This window comes from Zootoca vivipara, chromosome 1, assembly GCF_963506605.1.
Source record: "Zootoca vivipara chromosome 1, rZooViv1.1, whole genome shotgun sequence".
Classification (NCBI taxonomy): domain Eukaryota; kingdom Metazoa; phylum Chordata; class Lepidosauria; order Squamata; family Lacertidae; genus Zootoca; species Zootoca vivipara.
Window position 1 is genome coordinate 10944008 of NC_083276.1, and position 15542 is coordinate 10959549.

A 15542-nucleotide genomic window follows, 5' to 3' on the forward strand; every position below is an offset into this window, starting at 1 on the left:
GTCTATTCGTTGCAATTGAGTTCCTGTCTTTCTTTCTTATTTTTAATGCCATTTGTATTTTATCCTTAGATATTAATGATTGTCATGGGCAGTGTCAAAATGGAGGAACTTGTAAGGTAAGATTAAATGCATTTGTTTTGTTCTCTTGTTTTGAGGTGCTCTGGAGCTGCTGCTCCTTAAAATTCAACCTATGGCCCAGTTCACATATGGCTAAGCCATATGATGGTTTAGTTATATGCTGGAAGTTGACCAAAGTGACTGGGGCAACCAAGTCAGATGGGTGGGGTGCAAATAATAAAAATATTACTATTATTACTACTACTGTGAATGAGCAGGTGTGCAGGCTCCTGGAAAGAAAATTTCAGCTGCTTTGCTTCTCCAATTCTGCTGCTGTGTTGAGTGAAACCATGGTTTGGTTTTAAGTGTTGCCTTAAACCAGATTCATGATTTCACTCTCCCAGACAAACCACAAGCTATAACCAAGGTTTATCCTATGGCTTACAGTTCATGGTTTGCCTGGGAGATTTAAACCATGAGCCTGGGTTCAGAGGACACACTAAGACAGGCATAGCCAAACTTGACCCTCCAGCTGTTTTGGAACTACAGCTCCCATCATCCCTAGCTAACAGGACCAGTGGTCAGGGATGATGGGAATTGTAGTCCCAAAACAGCTGGAAGGCCAGGTTTGGCCATGCCTGCACTAGGACAACCCATAGTTTCACTCAGTGCAGCAGCAGGACAACTGGAGGAGGAGCTAAGTGACCATTATCTCCCCTCTGGAAGCCCACACATTGGCTCATCTTCGCCAAGCCATGGTTTAGCTTAGCTCCGTATCTGAATGAGGACATGGCAGAGCAGGTGACACTGGTTGTCAGACTTGGAACTGCCCCTCACCCTCCAGGTGTTGTTTCCCTGTAATTCCCCACTCTCCTCTTCTTCCCCACCCTAACAGTTCCTCAGGAACAATTTGAGTGTTTGGGAGGTCTGTAATATATTTGAGCTCTTTTTCTCCTGGCAGCATTTAGCCTTGCATTGTTTATCACTTTAAATGTGACGATATATTTTAAGTTGCTTGTGCATTGCTAGTTTAAAGAGTAAACCAAGCCAGCCTCTACAAAACCATATTTGAGGGCAGTGATGTGGGTTTTCTGGAAAATTTGGATTATTTGCATGAGAATTTATTCAGATGCCAGGCTTGTATTATATCATAATTTGCAGTTAGCATCCATTCATTGTTGCTAAAGAAACTTGCAAAACAGGGGGGAATTCCATCCCACGTCACTGAGGACCTCCTTGTATCATGCAGCTTGTTGTGCTTCACATCCCATACACACATCTTTCTTTTTTGAGAAGCTGAAAATTATGCTGATGAAGGGATAAAAGCCACACAAAAATCTAAATAAATGAGATATGATCTAGCCAACCTGAGTGCTTTTCAAGCACAATTGATTTCAGCAGGAGCAATTCATACCCCTTCCACTGAAATCAAAGGGACAGATGTCTAAATTTGGTGGGTCATACCTGAGTAGTTTGTTGAACCGTATGTGCCTACTGTACTATTTTGGTGCTGGTTGGGTAGAACTTTGTCCACACTCACCCCTTCCCTTTCTCTTAAAAAAAAGGCTGTTGACTTTATGGTACTATGATTAGGTAGGAATGCTGCATTTAAATGATTAATGGAATAATCAAGAACATTTGAAGGTACAGTCCACATGTTAGCATTTTGAATGGCAAACGGGAAGAACTGTTCCTCTGAAACATTCATAGGATGGCTTTGGAGCCAACTGATTTAGTTAGTAGTACTAGGTGGCATTTGTCCAAGAATTCTAAAAATTCAAACATGAAACTGCTGAGCTACTTACTCTGGTATGTTTCTCTGTGTCATCAGTCTCTGCACTACAGGGTTGGAAAGCTTTCTTTCTTTCTTTCTTTCTTTCTTTCTTTCTTTCTTTCTTTCTTTCTTTCTTTCTTTCTGGTTCTAGGAATTTATCCTGGAACAATAAACATGATTTTAAAACGTAGCTTTTTCACTTTCAACCAGAATAGCTATGCTAGGGGGTTGAAAAGTGAGCATAGGTTTGGTAAAAGAAAACACCTAATGCGATTTACATGGATAACCAATTTGGATATGTAATGAATTTAACCTTGCAATGTAGCCTTTTCATAGGTGCAGTTTTTTGGATGCACTGCAAGCTGCCTTCTCCTGAGAACACAGTTATAAATCATCAGTTTGTTAAAAGGCAAGAGGTGTAGAATGTAGGCCTATAAACAGTCACTTTTCACAGTGTGGAGAAGTGAACCTCCAGCAGGCTCAAAGGAAGCAGGTAGACCCCATGGGTCTAGATTAAATCTCTATTGGAGAATAGCCTCTACCAAAGGCGTCATGGACTTTTGACGAAGCACAAACTCAGGACAAAAGGAAGAAACGTGCTAAGAGGAAGGCATGTCTGACAAATCCACACCGTGATCCACTCCCGCCCGGGAACCAATGTCCCCACTGTGGAAGGATGTGTGGATCCAGAATTAGCCTCCACAGTCACTTACAGACTCACTGTTAGCACCGTATTCATGGAAGACAATTTTACTCGGCTACGAGTGATCGCCAAGGAGAAAGAAAAGAGATTAAAAACTATAGGAGAATGGGCTCAGTAGCCACTCGTTCTGTACTAAAGCATAACTTTGTTGTTAATCCAGATTAATCTTGCCTCTCTCTGAGATTCTAGTTTGATTTTATTTGAAGAAAATGATATGAAAGTCTGTTCCCAGTACCTTCTGACATAAGCGCTCTCCTTTCGATCTTTCGTTTACCGTAGGATGTCGTGAATGGTTACCACTGCATGTGCCCTCCTGGTTTCATAGGAAAGAACTGCGAAACAGAAGTTGATGAATGCATGAGCAACCCATGTCAAAATGCAGGGCGTTGTGAGAACCTGGTCAATGGATTCCGCTGTCTCTGTCCTCAAGGCTTCTCGGGAGAACTCTGTGAGGTGAAGGATCCCTTGCCCTTCTTAATAGCTCTGATGGGTTGAATTCTGGAAAGAGTCCTGTTATAATTTAAGCCCGAGTGACCCAGGGCTGTATAATTAGATAATTGCCACTCAGCTGTTCACTTTACTGTCCCGTGTAAACAGACAAACTTCTGCAGTAAGATCCCAGTAGCTATAGTATTTAAGGTCATAATATATTTGGAATAAGCACCTATTAGTTACTGAAAATATCAATGTGAGGCTTTTTTATAGGGGTCTGATTTTTACACTATGTGCATGCCGCATTCATAAATGCTAAACTTTCAAACGGGCAAGAAATCAGATTCCAAATTTAACGTGGCCAACGTGTGCATTCATACTGCTGTGTGAATTTTCTAATGTGTTTGGACAAGTTTATTCTATTGTGCTATGTTCCAGAGATAAATAGTGTAGCTCATCATATCCTAAGGGAATAACTAACTGCTCCGTGTCTGGGTTTCGCTGCAGGAAAATAAATTTTTCATTAAAAGGATACAAATGCCCTTGCAATATTCCACACTAGGGAGTGTTGAATTTCCCCTCTTTCGTATTCCAAAAATGACATGTGATAGCTCTGAGAAAGATAGTTCTGAATCAAGAGCAGGTCAGGGACAACTTCCACTGTCTGCAAAAGGACTTTTCAGGTGGACATAGAATAATAGAATTGTATATTTCATTGAAAGTTTTCCCCCAAATTTCAGATCTAGGAGCTTTATCAGATAGGCACCATGCTTTTTCTATGTGTGCCTTGCTGACAGGTAGGTGGTGCTTAAAGTAAATGCAAGTGGTACAAGAATACTGCATTAAGATTAATAATTTCCTTAAAAGGATTTGTCTTTGTAAATGCTTACATGATACAAGGCTTGTTTAAGTTTGTCCCTTTTCATCACCATAATAGTAACAAATCAGCTTTAAACCACCTTGCTTAAATGTACACACAGAATTAGAAGAGCGAGCCTTTTTCCCTCTCCTACAATCTGAATCCCCTGCTAAATTCTCCAACGGCTGTGTCAGCACATGCTTTTCAAACATTTTCCCACTTTGCAGAGAAGATGCCAACCCAGAAAACAAATTTATTGAGAGATTATTTGGAAACGATACATGTAATCCCTATCTATTGCATTTTGCATAATACAGGGGGGAGAACCATGGACACTGCTCTAAGCTCATTTGATAGATAGACACTGTACCTTCAGTTGCCTGAAGTTTGCTGTAAGGTTCAAAGTGGGCAGTACATGAAATATAGGGTCACCTTTCAGGTGTCTTGTTTTTTAAACATGTGGAGATGGGGGTAGATAGATACTGGAGGGATGCAGCCATAGTACTCTGCAGCACCATTCTGGTCTTTTTGGAAAACGCCATAGTTTGCAGCTGTTCCCCAGCTCTTCGTGGGAATATGTGAGGGCTGCCAAAGTCCATCAGAAGTGAGGACTGAGAAATATAAAAGTTTGTGCTCCACTTTTTCCACCCTACTAGATCCAACCAGTATCCCAGCTAATATCCAGGCATACTAAGCAGCCCAACTGTATCTAAGACACAGGCCCAGCTCTAGGGGTAGGCTGGGTGGCGCGGGGCACCAGGGCACTGGGCCGGCAGGCGGGCGCCGCGCTGCCCGCCGTGCCCGGCCACCTGCCGCGGCAAGGGGCGGGGCGGGGGCGCCGCTGGAGCGATCTCCGCACCACGGCGGCAGGGCGCCCGACATGCTTCAGACGGCCCTGCTAAGATACCTTCAGTGTATGAACTTATCGAGAGAGAGAGGCTTGTCTGCTGCTGCTGCTGGAAAACAGAAAAGAAAGAGGGAAAATAAGCAGAGAATTGGGGGAGTCAGAACAAATACCTGCATGGTTGGGAAAAGGACAGGGAACTGAAAACAGCAGTGCAGAGAGCTGTGGTTGAACAGCATATGTGTGTTAGGGCAGGGTGCAGTGCCGGATTTATGTATAAGCTAAACAAGCTATAGCTTAGGGCCCCATTCTCTTGGGGACCCCCCAAAAATGTAAAGGGGAAAAAACTTGATGTACATTTCCAAAACATAAGATAAAAAACAAATAAAATAAAACCTACATACAGCAACAGAGCTTTGTGTTGTGTAGGCTCCTATGATGTAAATCATGGACCCCGCCTGCTAGCCTGCTCCCTATATACTTCTTACTTGTATTTCAGTTCAACAATTACTTTGATAAAATACATATTTTGTTATGTGCAAATGGCTTTAGATACTTATTAGGTTTATAAATTACCATATAGCATATATTCAATGCAAGAAACAGCAACAATTTGTTGTTGACAAAGGACAGCTGGACTTACAAAGGACCCCATTACCTTCAGTAGCTTAGGGCCTCATCAAACCTAAATCCGGCCCTGGCAGGGTGACATCTACTATAGCTCTTTAATGGTGCAGATCCCATGTTTTCAAGTGCACAGATTGGGGAGAGATGCAGAATGATGAGAGAAAGGGAGGAATATCTACTTTCACAATATATCTTTTCTTAGTTATTGGCTCTGTTCACTTACTTAGTTAATGAGACTCAAGGTCACTTTTCCTCATGTTTTTGTCATCCTGTGGAGAGGGGCTAAATGTGGTGTCTTCAGTTTGCACTGTAGTGACTGCCTGTAGGTGGAAACAGATTGCCTTGCCTGGTGTAGTGAGTCTTACGCATTCCCATCTTCCTTCATTGCTACTCCACCTGCCCATGACCTTTGCTATCCGTTTTGCTAGAGGGGGCCAGATGAACAGGAAACCTTTGTAAGTTTCACACATGGCTTGAAAAATGAACCACTTATGTACACAAATCAAGAAGCCCATAAAAGCACTTGTGTGGAGAGAAAGCTCCCTTATTTGTTGGAAACTTCCAGAAAGACCTGGCCTGATGCAGAAAAGAATATATCAAGGGTTTCAAAGTAGGCAAGTGGATTAATAGAATGGGCTAAAAACATACTGAGTAGGATAAAATAAAGTGAACTGAAAAATTTAAAGAAGTCTTAACGTAGCAATGCACCCTCTCGTCTTAGCAGAAGTGACACTCCGTAATTTATGCTTCTGGTGTAAACAAAACTTGTTTTGGACTGGAAAATGCTTTTGTTACTGGAAAGCTACATCCCTTATAAGTGTGTGCAACCAATTTGTAAAGACTGAAGTAACTGCAACAATTTTAACATGCAACGTTATGTGTTGGCATACTTTAACCCATGTTGTCTTAAACCTTTTGCAGCTTGATACTGATCTCTGCAAGCCTAGCCCTTGCCAGAATGGAGCTAAATGTTATGATCTGAGAGAAGACTATTATTGTGCTTGCTCTGATGACTATGATGGAAAGAACTGCTCTCACCTTAAGGATCACTGCAAAAATAATTCGTGTAAAGGTATATTTGTCCTGTAAACCTGTTTGCTTGGTAGTAGCTAAGTACCTACCGCAGAAGCCATATAAAAATGGACATTTGCAGGAAAGGTGGCCTTTGGTTAAATTGCTTTCCCCCCCCTTAATTAGTGTGACAAGTCTTGGAAGCTTAAAAATGTAAAAGCAAGCAATACATTTTGATTTTAGCAGTAAAACTAAAACACTCTAGGAAGGAAAATTGAACAAGGTACAAAAACTAGAATGTGCCTTCCTTCCTATGGAAAATTAAATGAAAGGGGGAAAACATTGCCTTCTTTTAATGTACACTTTTAGGCCCAGCTCTCAAATCTGCTTGTGAATGAAGTTTCTTATGGAGCATTCTAAATATGCCTACTAAATGTTAGGAAGACTTAATTTAATGAAATGCTGTGCAGTAGTGATGAAGCTGAATTGGAAGGTGAACTGTTTGCAGGATTTGTTTTGTGTTACCTAAAAGCCATATGTCTTATTCTTAGTAATAGACAGCTGTACAATAGAGGTCTTCACAAATGCTACCCGGAAAGGCGTCCGATTAATTTCCTCCAATGTATGTGGACCCCATGGACAATGTGTCAGTCAACCAGGAGGCAATTTTACTTGTGCCTGCGAGAAGGGCTTTACTGGAACATACTGTCATGAAAGTAAGTGACCGGGGGGGGGGGTATTAAAAACTAAGCTGGTATGTACATTGTTGCTGTTGCTGCTGCTGCTGTTATTTCAATTTATATGTCACCCTTTATCAAAAGATCTCAGGGTGGTGTACAGCATTAGAAACACATTTGTTTTGAAACCATTTAGCGTAAGAGCTTAGGCTCCTAATGGGATTTAAAGCATTTCATTCCTAGGTCATTGGTTCAAGATTCAAAGCTTGAGCATGGCAGACCATTTCTATAAACAGGAAAAAGGCAGGTGTCATACCACAGACAAACATCATTGCAGTGCAAATACTAAATAGCAGCTACTTCCTCCTGAATTCTTGAAGACTGATTGGATAATTAGTCAAATGTCATGGTTTGCTGGGTGCTTGTTTCTATTTCTTTAAAACATGCCTGGGTACCATATCAACAGTTCCCAGCAAAACAGTCGCCTGTTACCAGGGCCGGCCCTACGGCCAGGCTGGGTGACGCCAGGGCGCCTGCCCGCCGGAGGTGTGTGTGCTGCGCCCGCCCGCGCAGCTCCGACCATGCAGCTCCGCCCGCCCGCCGCGCTGTGAAACAGGGCAGGGGCGCCGGAGGGATCCGTCGCACCAGGGCGCTAAATATACTTAAGACGGCCCTGCCTGTTAACATTCACACAGAATAATAATAATAATAATAATAATAATAATAATAATAATTTTTTATTTGTACCCCGCCCATCTGGCTGAGTCTCCCCAGCCACTCTGGGCGGCTTCCAGTCGAATATCAAAAGAATACAGCAATAGTACAATTACAAAAGTCACAAACAATACATAAACCACATCAAAAAATACACAACCGAATAGAAAACAATTTCGACATGAATCAAAATCTAAAACTAAGAATACATCCTTAATACAGTTTAAAATAACATAGGTAAAAAATAACAGGAATTTAAACAAAACAAAACAAAATGGAGCCCTTTCTGCCCAGCAGCAGCAGCGGCAACAGTCTGTTATAAAGCCCATCAGGCCCCGCCCTGGGCCAGGTGGTGAGTGACAGGACTGGGGCCTCCAGGCACTGAGCAGGGGAGTCCTCCTGGCTGGTGGCAGCAGCAGCAGCAGTTCTTATAGGCCTTGGCCCCGCCCTGGGCCAGGTGGTGAGTGGCAGGACTGGGGCCTCCAGGCGCTGAGCAGGGGAGGCATATTGTAGTCAAACATTGGTTCTCTTTGGCCACCATCCTCAAAAAATGTATTAGGTAGAAGGCAGATCAGAATCTACAGGAAGATTTTGGGGAGATTTGTAGTAGACTAGCAAGGGTTTCCAGCTTTCAAATGTTTGAAAATAGCAACTCCCCCAAAACCAGCTGAAACAGAAAGTTTGGAGGGGGGATAACCAAGGGCTGGAATTTTGTGTGACAGAACTTGGAGGTTAGTTCTGGCACTGAAAAAATTCTGGACTGAACATGTGTGCAGAAGCATCCTTTTCCTTTAATTCTGTGCTTTGCTCCCTGATCCACGACTTCACACCTTTCTTCCATTTGAGCTCCTGGTGCTTAAAAGGTATTCCCATCTCTGTTCTACAAGCTGACACACCTTTTCCAGCTGGAGCAGACATGACTTTCCTCAATAGATGAACACTCTTGTGGTGGCTTGTCACAATATATAAAATGTTTCCAGTAGTGATTGTGCATTGTCTTCCTTAGATATCAATGACTGCCTTGGAAATCCATGCAAAAATTGTCACAACATATAAAATGTTTCCAGTAGTGATTGTGCATTGTCTTCCTTAGATATCAATGACTGCCTTGGAAATCCATGCAAAAATGGTGGGACTTGCATAGATGAAGTTAACGGTTTCAGGTGTTTCTGCCAGACAGGCTGGGAAGGAAAACTCTGTGATATAAGTAAGTACAACTAAATGTTTAAATAGCAGAAGTAGTCATGAGTAGAGATGAGGGGGAATTTTGCTTTGGTTCACATTTTAATGCAAATCTACTTAATTCACATGTCCTAAAAATGCAAGCTGAAGTACAGCTCTCCTTCAGAATTCACACTTCTCCACATTTTACACACTGCAGTTCTGCAATCAGATAATCTGTACAAAAACTCATAGTTTAGGGTAGGTGCATAAAAGGCATATATTTTACTACAAACAAGTGGTGTGTAACTTTTGTTTATAGTAAAAATAAATTTAAAAAATATGTGGGTGAAAATAACAAAAATGCATTAGGATTAATTGCTTGCAAAATGTGTATATCAGGGAAGATTAAATATAAAAATGTGTACAGTAGGCAAAAGGCTGATGAATGTTGACTGGAGAACTGAATTTGATTGGAAAAGTGAGAAATCTTGAGAAGCCAAAACTGACAACCTTGTTGATGCCTAACCAGGAGACTGACCCTCACTTGCAGCCCCCGTTTTACTCAGAGGTTTATTGGAGCTTGTTTCAGTAAAATAAAATGAAGATTATAGCCTTAAACTCAGGAAAACTAGTTTTTCATCTGACCAACAGTTCCACAGTTGCCCTGTGTTGGCTGCTGACTGGCATTGCCTGTCTACTGTGTCGGGCAGAGTTTCCTTTTCCAGCTCTGCAGCATGAGATGCTTTAACTGGAAAGGGCAGGGGTTCTGGATGTGACGCAAACACTTGTCTTGCTGAGCTGTGGTCCTCCCATAGAATTAGCAGGGTTGGGAAAGGGGGATGATGTAAGGTGCTGAGATTTCAAATGGTGGTTTGGTTCAAAAGACTTTCTGGTTTGGTGCCCAGGAGTCGAAAGAGCCTAGTCTACTGTTTAAAGTAGGATTTGCCTTCTGATTAAAATATAGTACTATATAAATACTGAGAGTCTTAATCTCAAGGTTGTGGGTTCGAGCCCCACATTGGGCAAATGCTTCCTGGATTGCAGGGGTTTGGGCCAGATGACCCTCATGGCCCCGTCCAACTCTGCAGTTCTATGATTCTATTATCTCAGTATTGGCTTGTTAGGTCATTTAATACTGAAAACAGTTTCTAATTGCTCCTGCACAAGCCAGGTTACAGTACTGAGATAGTCATCTCTCTTTTGGTATTCTTTTCAAAAATTAATTTCTGCCTCTTTTGCTAAAGTCTTTCTTACCTTGGAATTTTTTTAGATTTCAATGACTGCTTGCCAAATCCATGTCACAATGGAGGTCGCTGCATTGATTTAGAGAATGACTTCTATTGTGAATGTACAAGTGGCTGGAAAGGCAAAACATGCCATTCAAGTAAGTGTGTTTTAGATGGTATGGTTCAGCTCAAACCCAGAAGTTAAAAGAGGAAAGTATTGTATAGTAACTGAAGTAGCTTTGAAGGGACTCTAAAGAACTGCAGAAAGGGATTTGATGAAGAGAGTCATGTACAAACAAGTCCAATCACTGTCTGCTTTTCCACAAATGAAATGAAACCACTAAGTAAAAAAAAAATTGGCACACTATATTGAAGCTGGAGAAAGAAAGTTTGGAATCCTGTCATATCAAAATGAAAACTGCACCTCTGCCCAATGCTTATGGCATAATTTTATGAAATTAAAACTAATTTCAAACTGTCTTTTGGAGCAATTATTTCCACGGATGAGTGAATCATTCATATATATATATATATATATATATATATATATATATATATATATATATAAACTCATTTAGGTTTGTTAGCCCCATGCTATCCTAAAAAATGTTCCAATGCATAAAACAAACACCCCAAAGAATAAGCTCTAAATATTTTGGCTTTTACGATTCCATAGTAGTGTATCTGACTCTAACAAAACATTCGTCTCTGGTTCCTAAAGCAAAAAACCAAACAAAAACTTAGACATGCGATCAGCTGCTTAAATTTGTTTTCATGGCTTTTTAGGTGAGTACCAGTGTGACGCGAATACTTGCACAAATGGAGGAACGTGTTACGATGACGGGGATACTTTTCGGTGCTCTTGTCCTCCGGAATGGAAAGGAAGCACTTGCAACATTGGTAAGTGCTTAATCTGCTCAGTAATATATTCAGATTGGATGTACGTCTGCTTTGCTCAGGAAGCTAACTATAAACAGCCTGTGCTTCCCCCCCCCCTTCCCCAATCTCATTAGTGACCAGGGGAAAACATGGTTGAGCGCCTAATAGTAAAAGGGGAACCCTTTACTAGTCTTGCTTTTGCTTAGCGAGCTCTCTTCCGTCACAAAAATCACAGGGGTTTTTGACTATAACTGCACAGCAGAAGAAGAAGGAATGGGTTTTCTTCAAGTTGGCTACTCTAGAACTATTTTGAAGCCAGAGCTGTGGGAGGAACCGTCATTTCTCTGAACAGATATGGGTAAAAATATATTTTGGCAACATCAAGCTATCTTTGACACATTTAGAATACAGTATATAAGGTTGTAGGTTCAATGGCCATAAGGGATAGCTACATATTCTTCCATTGCAGGGGGTTGAACTGAAACATAGCACACACATGCTTGCAGTCAGAAGTATGGTTTGTTGGTGCCAAGGAGGGCAGTGCCCAGACTACAGAATTCTCCCCAAAGGAGGCTCGCCTGCCTTTTTTTGATACTGGCTTTTAAATAACCTACAAAAGCTCATTTCATTTTGGCAGGCTTCTGCTGACAATTGTAGTGTTAGGTTATTGACTATTGTATCGATTACTGTTGTAATCAGCACTGGGGTCTCAAAACTAAAAGGTGGGATTAAAATACGTTTCATAAGATTGATGCAGTACTAGGACTTTTGGCTGAACGCTTTCATATTTTTAATTTCCTATCTTTCTTTCTTTTTAACATTAAAGCTAAGAACAGCAGCTGCCTTCCTAACCCTTGTTTAAATGGTGGAACCTGTGTTGGCAGTGGAGATTCCTTTTCTTGCATTTGTAAAGAAGGTTGGGAAGGGCGTACGTGCACACAGAGTAAGTGTTTTCCTCTTTTGTGTCAAGACTGACACTTCTAATGGCTGTAGATTACGATTTTGGCCCAATTCCCGACAGCTTCACTCACAAGGATCACGGGAACATGCAAGCCCACTCACCACAACAAGGTGACGATCCAGCGAGTGAGTGGCTTTTACATATAAAGCCCTAAATGGACTGCAGTATCTCAAGGACCTCCTCCCCCCTCATGACCAACCTGGACCCTGCAATAATCATCTGAGTCCCTTTGTATACTTCCTCTATGAGAGGTCCGGAGGATGACAACATGACAACCAGCCTTTTCTGTGGTGGCTCCACGTTTGTGGAATGCTCTCCCCAGGGAGGCTCGCCTGGTAGCTTTTGGTGCATATTTTTAGGCACCAAGCGAAAGCATTTCTCTATAACCAGGCCTTGGGCTGATTCTCTGGCCTTTTAAATGTCGGGTTTTTGGGGGAAGGGGGCTATTTGGTTTGTGTTTTTGTTTTGTTATGTGTGTTCTTACTTTGTATTTTTATGTTGTGAACTGCCCTGTGATCTTTGAATGAAGGGCAGTATACTACTACTACTACTACTACTAATAATAATAATAATAATAATAATAATAATTCAAAATATCCAGCTATATAACAAATATCAAAATATCCAGAAAGGTCATTATTTCTTATGATTGGGAGTCCTGCATATCACCAGCTTTTGAGACTGAACTATATAAATCATGTCGGAATATTTTCCTTAGTACTACCTTGGGAGATTTTAACTAGCATGCCAATATGCTGATTTGCTTAGGTGTGGCACAGTTTGAGTTTGTGGCTCAAGTCGGAACATGCACAAAAAGTTATACCTAGTTAAAAACTTCAACCCTGCATTGAAATTACATTTAATTGCCTCTGTCTTGGTTAAGTTGTTAGCCCTCGCCACTGTTTATAGTGCATGGAGCTACCATTTATTTATACCTAAAGCAGCTGGCTAGGAGAGGAAGGGAGGCTGTTCTGGTAGTGGCTCCATGTAAGGTACCTGGAAATGACTTCTTGCTATTCTTCATTCATCAGCTATTCTAGAGCCATATAAACTGTTTCCTTACGCACTTTGCAAGTTGATTAGATAGGAGAGGAAGATTGAACACACTTCAATCTGGAATTTAGCTGTGCAGTCGAAAGGTCAATGGGAGATGGAATCTAGTTGAAAGCAAGGAAAGGAATCCTTAATTCAAATATTGTCTTGTGTTAAGTGGTCATTACACAAATTACAAGCCCAAAGTTCTAAATGTGTGATCCAGCCCAGATTACTTCTACAAGGTGTGGTTTACACACATAGCCTTATATAGTGGGAAATGATATAAAAGCTGGTACTTGCTCAGCATATCTTGAGAAACGAATTCAGAGGTCCCATGCCTCCTCTTAAAAGTACATTTGTTTTCCCTCATTATATTTTGATGGGCCTTACAATACAGTTCTCCTGTATTGCTGATAGCCACATTTAAGAGTTAAAGTGGTGCCTTTACTGTCTAAAATGTGTCATTTTTGAGGTTGGTAACTGATGTTTGTGTGCCACCTATACCTGCAACAGTCATGTGACATTTCCATAGCGATGTCATGTCATGAGAGCACATGTAATGACATTGGTCACACACAACAGAAAACCATGGTTTAGTGGTACTCAGCAAGCTTCTAGGAGCCCAAGCAAAACCTTGGAGTTGCATGCTCTCCCATTTTCCTCCTGTATAGTCCATCTTCTCCTCCTACATATGAGAGGAAGACTTCTGAGTTTAGTTTTACTTTTAACAAATCACTGTTTAACATTTTTAATGTTTGAAGTTTTATTCTGTTTTTAATGTTCTGTTGAAAGCCGCCCAGAGTGGCTGGGGAAACCCAGTCAGATGGGCAGGGTAGAAATGAATGAATGAATAAATGAATAAAATAAATATTTATTTTATTACATTACATTACATTACAGGGATTCTGTTTTAAAACTGTATAGTTTCTAAATAAGCCAATAAATTAATATGGGTGGCATGTAAGAAAACTTTGTGTACATACCGTAGACCTGCTAGATCAAGGTGCAGTTTTTATACTGTGTACATAATTCAATGCACTGATTCAGTTTAATTTTCTCTGTTCAGATATTAACGACTGCAATCCACATCCATGGTGAGTACTCATGATCATTCTTTTTCAAAATGTCCTAGTGAATGAATGTGAACAATCCTGTGAATCAAGGCTACTTAAGCCCTATACTCTAAACTATTGTGCTGGTCTTTCCAATGAACTTCCTGTATTTTTTTGCTAATGTTCCTATGGAGCCTGGTTTCTGCTCTGTAGTGGTAATATGAGATTTGTAGTTTGAAAAGTTCTATGAAATTAGCCTAAAAAAATAAAAATTGAAAAATCCCACTAAAGCGATTAGGCTCATTTAGTTATAGGTAATTGGCATTTGTGTCAAGAGTAGGAGTTTAAAGTGGGAAGACAGTAACAAAGCAGAAAGCGCATAAGTTAACCGTAATGAATATTGACATGAAAATAATACCAATGGTTTTATAATTGAGCATTTGAGGACACAGTGTATACGAAAGACTCCTGTGCCCATTTTTACTAAATCCTTGCACTTGAAGGACTGAAAAGGACCTCTGCCATCTAGTTGAACGTTGTTCTGCCCCACATTTTTAGAAGCCAAGTTGTAAAGGTTTACATACATGCATACCCATAATTGTCATCAATGAGACAGTGTGCTACAGACAGAAGATCTTAGACATACAGTGGTACCTCTAGTTATGGACTCGATCCGTTCTGGGGTGGCGTAACTAGAGTGGCGCTTCTGTGCATACACGAAGCGCACAGAACGCTTCTGTGCATGCACGCGCGGTGAAACCCGGAAGTAAACACTTCTGCGTTTGCTGCGTTCTTATCTTGAAAATACGCAACCCGCAGCGGATGCAACATGAGGTTTGACTGTATCTGGCTTCAAAAAATAGTTCAAACCATTTCAGATAAGGGTAGAAAGCTGCTTGCTCCGGAGGCAGTCTCAAAGGCTAGGTATCCAGTCTGACCAAATCAGCAGTACTTCCCAGCAGCATATATGAGTGGCTAGTTGACCCTTAAGTGTGAAGAACCCCCTGCCCATCCTCTTAAAAGCTGCCTCACACATGTTAGGGATGAGGAGAGAATCCAGAAGGTTGTATCTCCAAAGTGGACACACCCTACCCGATCTGCCCAGACCAATTAGGGCAGGTGCTTACTCTGAAACCCACACTTGTCAGATTCCTAGCCTCCTGCAGATTTGCACCTGAGGTGGTCTGACAGCTGCTTGTCTGTCACCAGCTTTCGCTGTTTTTTAAAAAGGTAATTTCAACTGCCTACGGGTGGCTAGCTAGCACACGGGGCTCCTCTCACCTCTCACTTTGAAATCAATGTAGAAAGCCCACCTGGGAGTAGTTGGTCGTGACAATATGCTGTTGGTCTCAGGTAACTTAATGTTCAATTTCTCCTGAGACTCTATAAGGGGGAATTGGATGTAAAATGCACATAAAATTTCTCCTGAGAGCCATGGCGCATCGTCAGAACTTCTCTCCTCGGAGGACTTGCTATATTGATATCAATATGTGAAGCAATAGGAGCCTCACACTGTCACTAGTTTAC

General features: G+C 41.3%; 2 protein-coding genes across 3 annotated transcripts in view; both read left to right on the forward strand.

Moving 5' to 3' along the window:
• The window catches only part of CDCA4 (cell division cycle associated 4), a 571510-nt gene that overhangs the window by 333732 nt on the left and 222236 nt on the right, over positions 1-15542 (forward strand). The gene's annotated exons all lie outside the window — the stretch shown is intronic.
• The window catches only part of JAG2 (jagged canonical Notch ligand 2), an 87888-nt gene that overhangs the window by 61804 nt on the left and 10542 nt on the right, over positions 1-15542 (forward strand). For both annotated transcript variants that reach the window (XM_035104725.2, XM_035104733.2), the window contains 9 exons: positions 70-116; positions 2814-2987; positions 6218-6368; positions 6859-7023; positions 8792-8905; positions 10133-10246; positions 10875-10988; positions 11794-11910; positions 14030-14057. In XM_035104725.2, the coding sequence (XP_034960616.1) occupies positions 70-116; positions 2814-2987; positions 6218-6368; positions 6859-7023; positions 8792-8905; positions 10133-10246; positions 10875-10988; positions 11794-11910; positions 14030-14057 (1024 nt within the window). The remainder of the gene's footprint in view (positions 1-69; positions 117-2813; positions 2988-6217; positions 6369-6858; positions 7024-8791; positions 8906-10132; positions 10247-10874; positions 10989-11793; positions 11911-14029; positions 14058-15542) is intronic.